General features: G+C 34.3%; 1 protein-coding gene across 3 annotated transcripts in view; it reads left to right on the top strand.

Annotated features, from left to right (window-relative positions):
* Positions 1-15,073, top strand: part of PPP4R2 (protein phosphatase 4 regulatory subunit 2) — a 53,194-nt gene extending 38,121 nt beyond the window's left edge. For 2 of the 3 annotated variants that reach the window (XM_020903659.2, XM_020903663.2), the window contains 6 exons: positions 6,876-6,969; positions 8,440-8,477; positions 9,572-9,646; positions 9,883-10,020; positions 10,681-10,970; positions 11,226-12,985. In XM_020903659.2, the coding sequence (XP_020759318.1) occupies positions 6,876-6,969; positions 8,440-8,477; positions 9,572-9,646; positions 9,883-10,020; positions 10,681-10,970; positions 11,226-11,542 (952 nt within the window). In that variant the 3' untranslated portion in view covers positions 11,543-12,985. Of the gene's footprint in view, positions 1-6,875; positions 6,970-8,439; positions 8,478-9,571; positions 9,647-9,882; positions 10,021-10,680; positions 10,971-11,225; positions 12,986-13,037 lie in introns of those variants that run through there. The other variant, XM_020903662.2, reaches the window with a different exon arrangement.
* The last annotated feature ends 1,241 nt before the right edge of the window (positions 15,074-16,314 follow it).

Here is a 16,314-nt window from a genome sequence, read left to right as displayed (position 1 = left end):
TTAAAATTACTTTTGAACTTTAACATTTTATAGAAGATGGACTATAGCTATTCTACAGAACTGAAGTTAAAGTTTCTTAGATGAGAAACACCAAAAATTAAAAATTATTGAAATTGGAGACGTCGATGAATGGTCAATTACAAGACATTTTATGCCTTAAGTTTGGGATTATAATGAGCAAGAGTATCTGGGATTACTCAAAGCAGGCCATTTATGAAAATCTGCTTCCTACCATAGATAACTGTGAATATACTTTAGAAACAGTTTGTAGCCAGTAGTTCTTTCCTATAATGAATGGTACACAAGAGAGATTTTGAGAGGGCGAGAGAATATAACTTAAATTTTTTGTAGTTTATAAAATATCATTTTATATCCTAATTACTAAAGTGGAAGAATAATGAATGTAAATTAATTACTTAAGTCTTGTCTTCCTCTGCTTTTGACAATCTGTTAGACCTAAGACCTCTCTTAAATTAGCAGTAAGCGTCTCTTGCTGTGGGTAGTTGAATGAAAGGGCATGGCTGTCTATTTATGAGGGCATCTAGGCAAAGTGCACAACCATTTGATACCTAGAAATCTTTGTTATATCACTGCTAAGGTGTCAGTTGTAACTGAGGAGTGCTTATCTTTTGGCATGATGGCCTGACTATAAAATTTCTTCTCTGAAGTTTTTTTTTTAATTATTTTAATGCACATAATTAGAGTTCACTTAGTCCTGAAAACTTTGAAATGATTGTTTTTCTTTTTTAAAATTTATTTTTTAATTGGAGGATGATCACTTCACCATGACTTGCTGGTCTCTGCTGTCCATCAGTGTGAGTCAGCCATGGGTGCACATGTGTCCCTCCCTCTCGCACCCGGATGACGGTTTGTGTGCTTGTCTGCACCAGTGTGGGTACCTTGTGAGTTTCTGCACCTGAGGGTTTGCCTCTTCATCTTTTTTTAAAGGTTTATGTACAAGATTTTCAATACTTTAAAATCTGGATTGTAGATGTAGAAAATTTACTGCTTTTCTGATTTTATATTGTTTGCTTTATAGTTAGCTTAAGGTTATTCAAGGATGCGAGAATGGATTCTAGCCTTTTGTTACTTGATTCTTTTACTCCTTTTACCTGTTACTGCTTGCTGGTGTACCTGTTCCTCTTGGGGAAAATAGAATTGCATTTTATGTTCAGTATTTCTGTCAGTATTTGTTGAGCATATTGAATCTATTGGAAGAAATTTATTTTTTCTTTATTACCTTTTTTAGCATAACTTGTTGAGACTCAGGATTGCTTAGTAGCCTTCCCTCCTTACTCCCCTGACTGCCTTGCCTTGCTTGTGTGGTGGTGATAGGGTTTGATGTGATGCTGTCTTTAATAAAAGCTTATAATTGAAAGAGAGGAAATAACAGAAACCTAATGAATTTTTCTTAACATTTTTATTTGAAGCAAGTAAAGTAAGTCAGGCACTGTAGAAGGTGACTAACTGGTTAAAAGTGTTGTCAGTTGCTGCCGATTTCTTTTAGTGTGGGGAATGACCTAGATACTAGTTTATGGTTGCTTATCATTATTGAAAGGGCCAAATTCTTTTTCTTAACTTAAATGCTGTTTTCAGTAAATCCCAGTTTCTAACATTTGAGGTATAAAATATATGCACATGAATATTTATGACATGTATATATTTATACAGATGTTAAAGCCTGATCCAGAAAGAACATACTGCTTTAAGTAAGATTGTATCACAAGATTCCACTGGTGATTTTGTGGTTTTTGGTTTTTTTAAAATTTATTTATTTTAGTTGGAGGCTAATTACTTTACAATATTGTAGTGGGTTTTGCCATACATTGACATGAATCAGCCATGGGTGCACTTGTGTTCCCCATCCTGAGCCCCCCCTCCCGCCTCCCTCCCCATCCCATTGCACCAGCCATGAGCACTTGTCTCATGCATCCAACCTGGACTGGCGATCTGTTTCATATATGGTAATAGACTATACATGTTCCAATGCTATTCTCTCAGATCTTCCCACCCTCGCCTTCTCCCACAGAGTCCAAAAGTCTGTTCTATACATCTGTGTCTCTTTTGTCTTGCATATATGGTTATCGTTACCATCTTCTAAATTCCATATATATGTGTTAGTATACTATATTGGTGTTTTTGCTTTCTGTCTTACTAATAGGCTCCAGTTTCATCCACCTCATTAGAACTGATTCAAATGTATTCTTTTTAATGGCTGAGTAATATTCCATTGTGTATATGTATCACAGCTTTCTTATCCATTTGTCTGCCGATGGACATCTAGGTTGCTTCCATGTCCTGGTTATTATAAATAGTGCTGTGATGAACTTTGGGGTACACGTGTCTCTTTCAATTCTGGTTTCCTCAGTGTGTATGCCCAGCAGTGGGATTGCTAGGTCGTATGGCAGTTCTATTTCCAGTTTTTTAAGGAATCTCCACACTGTTGTCCATAGTGGCTGTACTAGTTTGCATTCCCACCAAAATCCACTGGCGATTTCTAACTTTGGTAGGACTTTAGAGTAAACAAAACTCAGTACATTTAATCTTTGCTATCTAAGATATACTTGTTAATTTCCACTTAGATAGTAATTCTGTTAACTAAGACAGTATAAATACGGTCATTAATAGAAAATAAAGATGTAGTAAAAACTGTACCTTTATGCATAAAAGTTATTGGCTATTTTAGCATTTTTTAAATCAGATGTCTGATTTTATGGTTAGCTCTTTAGCCTTTTACTTTAATGGTCTCTGTGTTTTAATTTCCTTTATCTTTTTTTTATGAGGAACATTGCTTATATAACATGTGAAAGTCGCTCAGTTGTGTCTGACTCTTTGTGACCCCACAGACCATACAGTCCATGAAATTCTCTAGGCCAGAATACTGGAATGGGTAGCCTTTCCCTTCTCCAGGGGATCAATCCAGGGAATGAACCCAGGTCTCCCACATTGCAGGCGGATTCTTGACCAGGGAAGCCCAGTATATAACTATATAACATACATATAATTATGTAGAAGTAAGAAAGATTTTTTTTTTTTTTGATGGGTGCTTTCTTTCCAGCTGAATATCTTGGTGTATATCCAGAATATTGGCACATCTTGATGATCAAACATCTAAACAGATAAATTTAAAAATATTAATTTTAGTCACTTAGAATCTTTCTCAGGTTAAAATACAAGACAGGAAATTCTAACTTTAGAGCCTGGTGTTTACAGTTTCTAATTTATGCTTAGATGTCTTTCTCTGTTCAACAGCATTCTTTTTCATTTATTTTTATTAGTTGGAGGCTAATTACTTTACAATATTGTAGTAGTTTTTGCCATACATTGACATGAATCAGCCATGGATTTACATGTGTTCCCCATTCCAACAGCATTCTTGATATTTGAATTCCCATAGCTTTTAGGTACATAAGATTTGATTTTTTTTTAAGTCAGTAGATGGAGACAGATTGCAGGCAAATTAAGGTGTATACGTAATGTAAAACGTGTGATCGTGTTTCATCAGATTTAGTTACTTTTTGGAATTAAAAGTAATATTTTTGAAAACATTTTTTGTTTTGTTTCACCATAGTTGGTCTCTGGAGAGTTTGTGCCTTCTCAAAATCTACAGTAAATACCAGATGAAATGAGGATAATGATAGGAACTAAGATTTATTGAACACTTCATAAAGTATTTCAGGCCCTGAGTGATTTATGGGCTTCCCTGATAGCTCAGCTGGTGAAGACTGCCTGCGATGCAGGATGCCCCAGTTTGATTCCTGGGTCAGAAAGACCCCGTGGAGAAGGGACAGGCTCCCCATGCCCATATGCTTGGGCTGCCTGGTGGCCCAGCTGGTAAGAATCACCCTGCAGTGCGGGAGACCTGGGTTCCATCCCTGGGTTGGGAAGATCCCCTGGAGAAGGGACTGGCTACCCACTCCAGCATTCTGGCCTGGGGAATTCCGTGTACTCTATATAGTCCGTGGTTCGCAAAGAGTTTGACACAACTGAGTGACTTTCACTTTCAAGTGGTTTATATGCATTATGTATCAGCGCTCATGATAATTACTTAAGAAGTGTGTTTTCAGAATCCCTGTTTGCCAGAAGAGGCGGTGAAGACTTTAAAGAGGTAAATTCAACCTGGGCACAGTGTCCCAGAGGGTTAGCCAGTATTTGTTTTTTTTTAAAGCCTTACTACCTTATATGTAACTAGTGTTTTATTGGATATTGTAGACATAGATTTTGGGGGGTTTGCTTAACAAAATGCACACTAATCATATCCTTAATAAGTTTTTTTCTTCCAGTTCCTTATGTAATCTTAATTTTCATCTTATGATGTAGACAAGTAACATATAGGTAATACAGAATAAACTGAATGCATTTTAAATAACTAAAAATATTTTTCTACTTAATTTTTTTACAGTGCACCTTTACTAATAAATAAAGACCTTTCCCCATTCTCCCAATTTCGGGATTCTGGTTCATATTTTTCATTGAGAGTTAGTAGTGTTCATTTTTGCTCTTTTTTTGTTCTTAGCACATGTCTTAATTTAGCTAGTGATAATTTTTTATTAGAAAAATTGTTAATGTTTTCAGGAGTTAGAATAAACTGTTTTGTGTGCTTATGTGTAGTGGAAGAATAACAGAAAGCAGACCTTTCAGAGAGTCGTACTGAGCATTCATTTTGGATTTACCTGGTTTATTTTTATACCTTCTTTTAAAGACCCACCTCAAATTACATGTTCCCATGCTTATGCTCGATTCCCTGGCATACAATTTATTCTTTCTCTGTAGCACTGTGTACACAGTTTTATTAGAATTTGCTGTCATAATTGTTTACCTTAAGTGTCTTTCAAGTCTGCTGTTGAGTAAACTAGCTTTATAGTCTCACGTTTACATAAAAGATTAAAAAGTACAAACTTTATGAAGAGATCTTCAATGCAGTTGTCAAAATTATGCTAATTGTTTCCAGTGGGTACTTTGATTTACAAGAAGTGTTTGTATTTTAAAACTGTTCACTTGAGCGAGAGTTGTATAACATCTTAGTGCCATCTATTGGACACTTGGTAAAATGACTTTTAAAACTTCTGAAAATGTCTTAATTGTAAACTTATTTTGTCACAGGCTGACATTGTTATGCAAACATAATACATTTTTCTTTCTAAAGCAGTATTAACATTTACCCACAAATACAGTGTTAATAATTGACCACCGATTTTAACTACTTTTCTAGAGAAAATTAGCCAAAACATTTTTGTCTACAACCAGGATTAAGCAGGAAGTTGGAAGATTCTCATGTTTTATGGTTAATTTTAATTTAAGAGAAAGCACTGCTGTCTGTGTGAAGGAAATTTATCTGAAGGAATAGACATAACTAGACAATATTTGTTTAAGTATTTGGTAAATACTATTTGAGTGTCCTTAATACTGGATCCTACTTTGCTTATTTTGTAAAATGTATAAAAACTTTGAATTACAGTATCACTCTGAGATCCTCAGTGAGGGAATAGGGTTGAGGGGGAGTATGTGGGTGTTTGGGATTTGGAAAGCAGTGAGCTCAACGAGGGGCACCGTACTAGTATGACACTGATATTCTGAAGTCCATGATGGTTTTGTGTATATATATATATAAATTATATATTGAATATCATGTGTGTGAAGAGATCCTGCCCCTAAGAAGCTTTCAGTCGAATATGAAAAAAAGACACATTTTGGAAAAACAAGATACTTTGACAGTGTATTTTACTCCGATTTTGAAATGTAAAAAAAAAAATATTACTCTTTCTCAGAAACTCAAAGAACTTTGCTAAAAGAATAGCACTGATGCTAAGAATATAAGAGCTAAACTTTGTTGGTCTAGCTAGAAAATGTCCATTTATTATTTTGTGTGTGTGAGATACAGTGGAAGAGAGAACATGGAATTTGAAGTTCGAGAATCTGAGTTTGAGTTCCGCACTATTAACCACTAAATTGCCTTCTGTTGTGGGAGAGGAAGAATTTTGTGTTGAACTGCCTGTAAACAATAAACAACTTCGTAAATAATAACTATTAATTTGAGGCTTTGTAATTATCTTTATAAGGAGAATAAGTAGATTTTATATGGCAAATACTGAAGCCTGAAGTTTACATACACATGTTTTAGCTGCATTTTTTATCTCTGGTGAGATTTTGCTATTCATGTTGTAATTCTGAGGAATGCTAATAGTGTGTGAGATAAAAACTCACTGATTTATAAAATCAATTTAGGTCCAATTTATGTCTCAGATTGGTATTTTCTATGATCAGGTGAAAATTTGATTGTGGTTGTGAGTATTTGGTAAAGTTGTCAGTAAGGTACTTAGCAGATCTATAGAGTGTGTGTGTTTGTGTGTATTTTAAGTTTGATGAAACATGTAGGTTGTATATAAAATTTTATTATGGAGCAGAACTGTATAATACTTTTTCATTGGAATCACTTCATGTTCTGTCTGATAACAAAACACTTGTAGTTTATTTGAACACTGTAAAAATAAATTGGTGTGCAAAAGAATGCTTGAGAAAGTTTATGTATTAAACTCTCACTTGTTTATTTGTGTTGCCTCTCTTATAAACTTAAAATTGAATTATCAGAAATAAGAGTGTTAAAATTTTTTCTCAGTTTTGAAGCTTTCTGTTCATTTTGGATGTTCTTTTTTATTGCTTTTTAAGGGAAGGGAGGGGGAAATTGTTTTATTTTTCAAAGAGAACAGGTGTGCTTATTGTCTTGCCTAATTCTAGGTGATTCATCCATTCATTTGTAGCATTTTCTTTTGTAGCTTAACATGGGTGACTAGATAAAGCTTGAAATAGCGAGAGTAATGTTCCTAATTTTCTTGAAAATTAATAATCTTAAACTATAAAATTATATTCTATTGCAGTATACCTTTCACTATTCAGCGACTATGTGAATTACTAACAGATCCAAGGAGAAACTATACGGGAACAGACAAATTTCTCAGAGGAGTGGAAAAGGTATGTATTGTATAATGAAATTATATTGAACTGTAGCATAATAGATTTTCTTTGAGTAGGCTCTACTTCAGGCATCTTGTCTTAAAGTAGGTTTCTCAGCTTACCTGAAGTTTTCCCCAAATTACGTTCTAAGTTTCAGAGAAAAATTTAATAGGAGGAAGGCAGAAGAATGCTTGGGAAAAGCAGTTTATTATTGTCTCTTGGAAATTCTTAATAAATCTTAACATATTAATAGTTCTGAGAAGTTCTTTAATTGATATCTTAAAGATAGAGGGTTTTGCAAACTTACCACAGAATTCGTTTCTTTAGTTCTAGAATTCAGAGGTACACAACTTGGAAAAATCACTAATACAAAGCATTTAAGTTAGGTATTGAGAAGGATTATGTCACATTTAAGAATACGAGAAGAGTTAGGTTTTTTGTGGGTGAGGAGATGTTAGAGGGCAGAGCATTCTGAACAAAGGCAATAATCCGAGAGACAACTACATCAAAATGTTGAGAGAATGAAAAGCAAGATATTGGCTTGTGTGGAGTGAAGAATGAATGAAGGAGCTACATGTGAACTGAGATTGTGGACCATTGGTTTTGCTAATTCCTATAGTGATTGATCCTAGAATATAGTATACAATGTAAGGTTCTTTTCAAATCTGTTTATTTTACCCTTGGATCAGGAATCCAAAATCATTACCTTGTGATTTAAAATAGATCTTAGGGTCTAACTGGATTAATGTGTTTGTTGAGCTCTGAGGGCAGGAAACTGAGGTGGTTCTTCAGTACTTACCAGTTCAAAGACTTCAGTACTTAAATTTTGGCAATCTTTGGATGAAGAGGTGGTGTCACAGTAGTCATAATTGTGTGGCTGTGGGCCAGTTACGTATCCAGGTCTCCGTTTCCCCATCTGTAAAATGTGGACCATAATAGGTCTGTGAGGAGGATTAAATTATAAAGCACTTAACTTTGGCTCAGCAAACTTTCAGTGAATATTAAACTATTGATAAAGTTATGATTATCAGGAAGGTTATAAAAAGGTTTGCATCTCTGTCCCTGAGGTGTATCATGCTACACATCAAGCTTTTGCGTGGGTACTGCTTTACAGGGAAATTTATTATTATAGGGCCTAAATGCCTCAAGCTCTAAATATCTTGGTGTGATTCTGTCTAAAATAAGAGAACATGGTTCTGTTCTGTTACATACAATACATAAAATACATACTGTCAAAAGCAAAACAATGTCCAAAGCAACTGGGAAAGAGAGGAGACTGAGGAAACAGCTCAGTAAGTTACTGGAGTTTGGTCTGTTGCTACTGTTTCAGTTTTTGCCTTTTTATTGAACGTTTTTGTTTTTAGCCATTTCTTTTATTAGTAAAAATGTAATACATGGAAACTTGATACCAGGGTGATTTTGGGAAATTAAAAACAGGTAAACTTTATGTTGTACATTTCCTCATATTAGTAAATTTTGTTATTGCAGAATGTGATGGTTGTTAGCTGTGTTTATCCTTCCTCAGAGTAAGTATAGCTGCTTTTCTTTTTTCCTAGTATATTATATTCTGTTCTTTAATTTTTAATATATGTCTTAAAAATATGTTGCAATTATTTTATATATAATTAAGCATGGTAACATTTGTAAATACTTAATAAAACTACCAACCAGTTCCCAGAGTAGATAGACTATTACCAATAAACGTTACCTGTTACACGTTTTTCCGGTGAAAAGATTTGTGTTATAGATTCATGATTTACTGCAATCTTAACATTGTTATATTTATGTACTATCTTGATGACATTGCTCTTCATGAGGGACTACTATTTCTGCTTGTCACGAGTTACATAGTAAATTTAGGTAGCAGTGTAGGGCACATCCCTTGGTGCCGCTGGTATTTTACTAGGAGTGGATGTCCTGGGATTGTGGGAAGTTTACCGCTGGTATTTTATTAGGAGTGGATGTCCTGGGATTGCGGAAAGTTTAGCGCTGGTATCTTATTAGGAGTGGATGTCCTGAGATTGCGGGAAGTTTAGCGCTGGTATTTTATTAGGAGTGGATGTCCTGGGATTGCCGGAAGTTTAGCGCTGGCATTTTATTAGGAGTGGATGTCCTGGGACTGCGGAAAGTTTAGCGCTGGTATCTTATTGGGAGTGGATGTCCTGGGATTGCGGAAAGTTTAGCGCTGGTATCTTATTGGGAGTGGATGTCCTGGGATTGCGGAAAGTTTAACGCAGTGTCCATGGCTTCCACTGAATGTCAGTAATGTCCCCTCTACTTCCACCAGAAATGTATTTATTCATTGCTAAATGTGTTCGCTAAGGATATGGAGTGAGAGAAGAGGGATTGTAGGAGAATATTGCCCCCTGTTGAGAAGCATTGGTTTAATGGTTAAAATACCTGATTTCATAGAACGACTATGGTGAATTTGTTTCAGAACTCTTGAAGAATATATTTGTGTATTGTTAAGTGAGATACTAAGATAATTTCATGGTTATTTCTATGAGAAGTCTTTTGTTTGATTCTGTGACATTGAAGTCTTACAAAAGATCTTTTAGACCCTTGATTCTTATCAAGGTTAGCTGAATTATCCATAAAAAAATTTTTTTCCCTCTCATAGGAAGAGCAGTTCCAATAGTTTAAATCGAATGAATGGTGTTATGTTTCCTGGAAATTCACCAAGTTACACTGAGAGGTGAGATTATTGACTTTTTCTTATTCAAAGAGCTGCAGTTTCTTAATTTTGAATAGGAAACTCAATGTACTTTTTAAAAATTGGGAATTTTATGGCAGGTATAGGATGACATACCGTAAAGAATTAATTTGGTGACCTTGGTTCTGAAAGTATTTCTGTGATGTGTGCATATAAACTTAGCAAGGGTTGACTTTTTTACAAAAATGGAAAAATGATGTTCATTTCTCTTACCGTAGGTCTAATATAAATGGGCCTGGAACACCCAGGCCACTTAATCGACCAAAAGTTCCTTTGTCAGTTCCCATGACAACAAACGGCTTGCCTGAGAGCACAGACAGCAAAGAGTCAAAGCAAAATGAAGACAAAAATCACAGGTGTGTATGTGATTTATTTTTGAAAACAAATGTTTTCCCAAAAAACTTAATTTATCGATGGTTTTTCAGCACTCCTTATTTATGATTTACAGTTTACTGTTGTTTTGAGGAGGAGAAAATATTTTAATGCACTTAAAAAGGGCATTAGCATATGCTGACAATGGGCAGAGAAAAAACTTAATTGCTTGTTCGGGAAGATTCTATTTGTAATAGGGTGTTAAGAAAATGATCATGATAAATTTTTTTCTTTTAGAAGGAGAAGATACTTGTAAATGAGTTCAAATTCTGTGAATCATTTCTCTTTGTAGATCATGAAAGGAAATCTTTTTATTGATATCCCATCTTTTTCTTATCACAATAAGGGAAAGATGTGAGTGAGAGGAATTAAGAGTATGTCTCAAGGGGGAACTTGTAGTTTTATTTTAAGAGGACATTTAACTTGCTGAAGCATTGAACACAAAAGTCATGTAATTTATTGAGTAGTCATAGTGGGAAATGTTTAACATTTTAGGTGTCCTGGGAATTATTCTCTTGTTTTTCTTTGCCCAGATATTATAATTTAACTTGCACAGTGAAAGTTATATATTATTAGAACTTAAGAATAGAATTTACAAGATGAAGAAACAGTTTTATTAATGACACTTTAAAAAACATTTACAGTGACTCTTCAATATCTGAATCAGAAGGTTCCTCGGTGAGCCCTATAAAAAATAAACATCCAGATGAAGATACTGTGGAGGCAGAAGGGCATGAGGTAAAAAGACTCAGGTTCGACAAAGAAAGTGAAGTCAGAGAGATGGCCAGTCAAACATCTTCCAGTGAAATTTCTTCAGTTATGGTAGAAGAAACAGAAGCTCCATCTTCATCTCAGAATAAAGACAAAGAAAGTAGTTGTACCAGGCAGCACTGTACAGAAGAGGATGAAGAAGAGGATGAAGAGGAAGAAGAAGGTATTTAGAGACCATCTGTAAAAGGGTGGAGTAAGGAGATCCTCAAATACTTGTACTTCATTTTTGCGTGAAAGAATTTAACATAATGGAACTCCTTATAATGCTGATGTTGGGTTTTTTCTCCCACCTGTATGTAGTTGCTGCTGAGTTTCAGGGGATATGATTTGAACTGTAGAATATCAGAATTCATGAAACTTAACTGTGGAGGTATTTTGAAAATCAAATTTAACTACAACAACATTTGCTTATTTTTAGAGTCTTTTATGACATCAAGAGAAATGATCGCAGAAAGAAAAAATCAAGAAAAAGAATCTGATGATGCCTTAACTGTGAATGAAGAGACTTCTGAGGAAAATAATCAAATGGAAGAATCTGATCTGACTCAAGTTGAGAGAGGTTTACATTCTGAAGGTAGTGAAAATGCAGGCCCTGTAAGTAGTGGTTCTGATTGCCATGAAACAGAAGAGTTAGTAGGATCTAATTCCAGTAAAACTGGAGAGATTCTCTTAGAGTCACCCATGGAGAATGATGAAGCCACAGAAGTCACAGATGAACCAATGGAACAAGACTAACTATTTAGAAATATTTAGATGCAGTATTTTACATACAGTTCTGGTTTTACACTGTATAAAATGTTTATGTAATAAAGTGGACCTTTAGTTTTACAAGAGAAGCAGGTTGTAAAATAAAATACTTTATGGGATAAATCCTGAAAGAGTTATTCATGTAAGAACTGTGAATATCAGCTCCTCTGGGTCCTGCTTACCGCTGACTTTTTTTTGGTCTGGTCAAATCAGTGGTTTGTGTATAGATTTTTTTTTTTTTTTTTTTTTTTTAGGATTAAAAATTTTAAACTGGAAAATAATTATAATTTTGAAAACTTTTTTGGAGATTATCACATTTAGTTTATTACATATGCAAGAAAGCTTTTGTCTTGTCTTTCTGACAGCTCTAGTAGTTTTCATATTTTGGTCATAGTTTCAGCATTTTAACATGTGAACTATAGGGTTTCATGCTGGTTTCCAGATTTTATTGTTTGACTATGTACAATGGAACTTTAAGTCATATATACATATATATATTATCTAAGGGGGAAATGTTATATTTTTCTGTTTCTATAAGAGATGAATACAGTGGATACTTTTTCTATTGGTAATGATTGAGTTCACCTCTTTCAGAAGACAGTTTCTTTCTCTTCTGAGTAATTCAGATAAAATCTGGCCCCTGTGAAACCCTGGCAATCTTAAGTCTGTTGAAATACCAGGTTAAACACATTCCAAGAGATCTGTTCAAACTAAATTCTTTTGTATACTTCTGAGGTGCCTGAGAAAAAGACTTCATTATTTATGAGAAAATGTGCTTTATCTTGGAAATTGTGTTCAAACATTAGCTTACTATTTTGTAGAATGAATGCTTATAAAGCTGACATGAGACCATCTCAGAAGAACCAGGCTGGTTCCTTTACTTTTTGCTTGTTTTTCTGAACATTGTGAATAGTACACATTTCTTTCTAAATTATTCTAGAGTATACAAATGTCAATGGTATGAAACACCGCTGTACTGGAAAAGTTAATATATTACTTTAGTAATGTACCGGAGCTAAATGACTGAAGCTTTAGGGGTGCATAGAAGCCACCATAATTTGTATGACATTTTGAAGTGAATTAAATATTTTTGAACATGCTTCTTCGACAGCCAGTGTTATATTTTTCAGATCAACACAAAGCACAATGGTTACTCTAAACTCAATATTTTCAAATTCACATATTTAAAAGTCATGCGCAAGCTGGAATTTCCCTGTCTAAATTACTGGCTGCCAAATTTATACCTGTTTCTTCAGCTGTACCTTTTGATATTTAGAATTTTTAAATTTCTGTAAAGTAGATTTTGTAGAATGTAATGTGTTCACTGCCTTTGTGAAGCGGTATATAATTGTATAATTTCTGTGTGTAAACTGAATGCTTGGGCTTTCAATACAGTATTCATATAAAGCAATAAATATTAATGTTATGAAATACTCGAGTACATTTTTATCAAAATATACAAGAATCCCTTTTTTAATTTCAGATACCTGAAGTACACAGATGAACTTATGAAACCGATGCAAACACTTTCTCACACTGTATCATATGCTCTGGGTGACTTGGGCAGCCACCACAAGTTTTGCATTTTGACTACTTCAGTTGCTAGGACTAAAAACACCAAAACGAGTTGGCTCTGTTATGTCTGTAGGGTATTATACTACTGACTGACTTGACTGTCAGATTCACAGCAGCTAGATGATATATTTGTGAAATATGTCTCATAGTTGAAATAAAGACTGAGTATTGATTTATTTACTGTATCCAAGAGAGAAGAAAAATCACACATTGTAAATTTTTTTAAGAACTTTGCAAAAATGTTAAAACAAATTTTAAATGTGACATTCATTTGTAGTGACCTTTATTTTGTTAAGGGATATTTTGCCAATGAGAATAGATTTTAAACATTTTAAGTTTAGAAATTTTGAAATTTTCTTTAGAATATTTATGAAATCATTGTCAATAAACCTATTCTTTAAGATCCTGTGACCTTTTGATATTTTTTATTTTAATTGTGCCATGGACCACTTGTAAACTGAATTACTTGTGTTGGATATAAGTTGAAGATTTAGCATCATGACTTTGAGGTCTGTGGTTTTATTTGTATACTTGCAGTTGCTATTTTTGCAAGGGCAAATGTATTTCTTTATTAAATAAAGTACAATAATGGTGAATGTACCAAAATGCCATCACTCAACTCTATGAGAGATCTGCATTTTAATCTATAGTGTAATAGTTTTAATATTTATTAGATATTCTTATGTTGATCATAGATCAAACTTGTTGCTGTTTATACAGATAATTGTAGAATGCTCATGGAATATTTTCTTTAGGATAGATGGGATACTTCTGTAGTTAAACTGGGAAGCCTTGTTCAGCTGGTTACTGATGTCTGGTGTATGCATAGATGCACTTACATAGACTTTGCTTCATGAAAATGTCAGTTCTGATAGTAACTGACTCAGATGTGTACTTTTAAAAGGCTAATTTTAGGAACATTTTCTTAACACACATCAGCAAAGTCACATTAAAAGATCTAAATGAAGAAATAAGACGTCTGGTTAAAAATATTTTTTCTGTTTGTCTTGAGCAGATTGTTTACCTGTTAGATTCTAGACTCTGAACCCAGCATGTAAAATAATTTGAAATGCTGATGAGAGTGAGAATATACATGTAATGTTTTTAGCACTTTTCTTTTAAAAAAGTAAAAGCATCCTAGAACATTTTAAAAAATAAATCTTTGGTCCTGAAAATATTGGCGAACAGAAATGAGCAATGGGAAGTGTCCTATTTTAAGTGTTGATTATTAGATAAATTTAATCCACTTAGGGTTTATTGTAACTAGGCCTTTGAAAAGTGGATGGAGCATTAGAATTACCTATCAGAGCTATAAAACCCTCTGGCTTGGAAAGGCGTCCCAGAAATTCTGGGTAAGAAGTTGTGGCCTGTTAAAACATGGAGGTTCAGAGTATTTTGTTTTGCTGGTGTAGATAGGCATGTACTTGTGCATTTTTGCATTTGTAAAATCAGCAATTTTTCAGATAATGTAATATACTAGTTTACTTATAAAGGTACTTGGGGCAGAATCTAAAGCTATCATGTTTGATTTTGAGAAATGTAACTTGTGGTAAGGACAAAAATGCAACTTGTAGAACCAAAGGAAATAAAAATTCTGGATAGTGTTTCAAAATGTCTTCTGAACAGGAGTTTCTTAAATACATTGGTTTTGATCAAATGATCAAATCTCAGTTCTCTCTTGAGATTTGTGCTAATCATAAAATGATTGAATGCAAAAATACCTTGTAATTTCATATGGAATTATTATAATTAGGTTTATTGGATTATTGGCCTAATGAGAATGCTAGTATGTATTGGTTAGAATACATCTAATATTTCACATTTTAAAAATAATTAGTACGCTTTCTTCAGAATTTTCTTTTATTTCAACTTGGAGCCTAGATTACTTTGCCAAATAAATGTATTATTTTCATAATGCAATAAAATATAAATTAGAAGAATTAATCTATGTGTGGAGTTACTTTATTTGCCATAATTGTGTGAAATTAATAAAAGTACATTTTCAGTTATGAAAATGTGGATGAACAGAAATGAGCAGTGGGAAGTGTCCTATTTTGAATATTGATTATTAGATTTAATCCCCTTTATGGTTTATTAAATGCTTTTGAAACGTGTGGATGGAGCATTGGAATTGCCTGTCAGAGCTATAAAACCCTCTGGCTTGGAAAGGCATCCCAGAAATTCTGGGTAAGAAGGAGTGGCCTGTTAAATCAAGGAGGTTCAGAGTATTTTGTTTTGCTAGTGTAGATTTGTTTTGCTCCTCCTTCCAGCCCCCTGTCTTCTCTTACCTTAGGTGGTTTTCAAGTTTCACAAGCATTTCTTGATCCATAGGGAGAAGAGCTTAATGCATGACTTCATTACAGCTCTTGTTGCTTAAAGTGACAACGGTATTTCTGCAGAGATGGTTCATCTGAGCAACTCAAACCTGATACCTAGAAAAACCCAGATTTAACATGCAGAAATTTCTCTTGGTATAATTTGGTGCTCGTTGGCATGTACAGATGTACATATTTATTAGAGTCATTTTAGAAGGGTCAGTTTTAGACATCTACTTAGGAGTGTAGAGTCGCCCTAAGGGGAAAAGACAGATTCCATTTTCAGTTCTGGGTTCTCATTTCTTCATACTTGGTACTGCATAGTAGGTGATAGGAAGTAATGACATCTGTGGCTCTGAACTCAGAACACAGTACAAATCTGCATGTTTCTGAATTTAAATATTGCAGCTTATCCATATTTAATCTCTCACTTCTGCCAACATTATTATTTGGGCTTCTCTGGTAGCTCAGCTGGTAAAGAGTCCTGCTACAATGCAGGAGACCACAGGTCAATTCCTCAGTCAGAAGATCTGCTGGAGAAGGAGTAGGCTACCCACTCCAGTATTAGATAGTACAGAGTTTTGGGGTCACTGGTAGGAAAACTTACTCTTCTCCTGACGAGGAATAAGATGCGTGATCTCTGGCCCACCTGCCCACTTAGAACGAAGAGTGCGCTACTGTCATATTTTGATGGTATTAGAGCAGCAGGCTGGGTTTTTTTTTTTTTTTTTTTTCTTCCTTTCAGTGTAAAATTCATCAGTTGAGTTTGGGATCTTAGGATTTATTTGTACACTTTAAAACTTTTTCTTCAAAAAGAAAAGGCAGTGCATTTTCTTAATAATAAAAGCTGCCAGGAATTCCCTGTGTCCT

Source organism: Odocoileus virginianus, chromosome 26 (assembly GCF_023699985.2).
Source record: "Odocoileus virginianus isolate 20LAN1187 ecotype Illinois chromosome 26, Ovbor_1.2, whole genome shotgun sequence".
Taxonomy (NCBI): Eukaryota; Metazoa; Chordata; class Mammalia; order Artiodactyla; family Cervidae; genus Odocoileus; species Odocoileus virginianus.
This window is presented reverse-complemented; position numbering and strand designations above follow the sequence as displayed.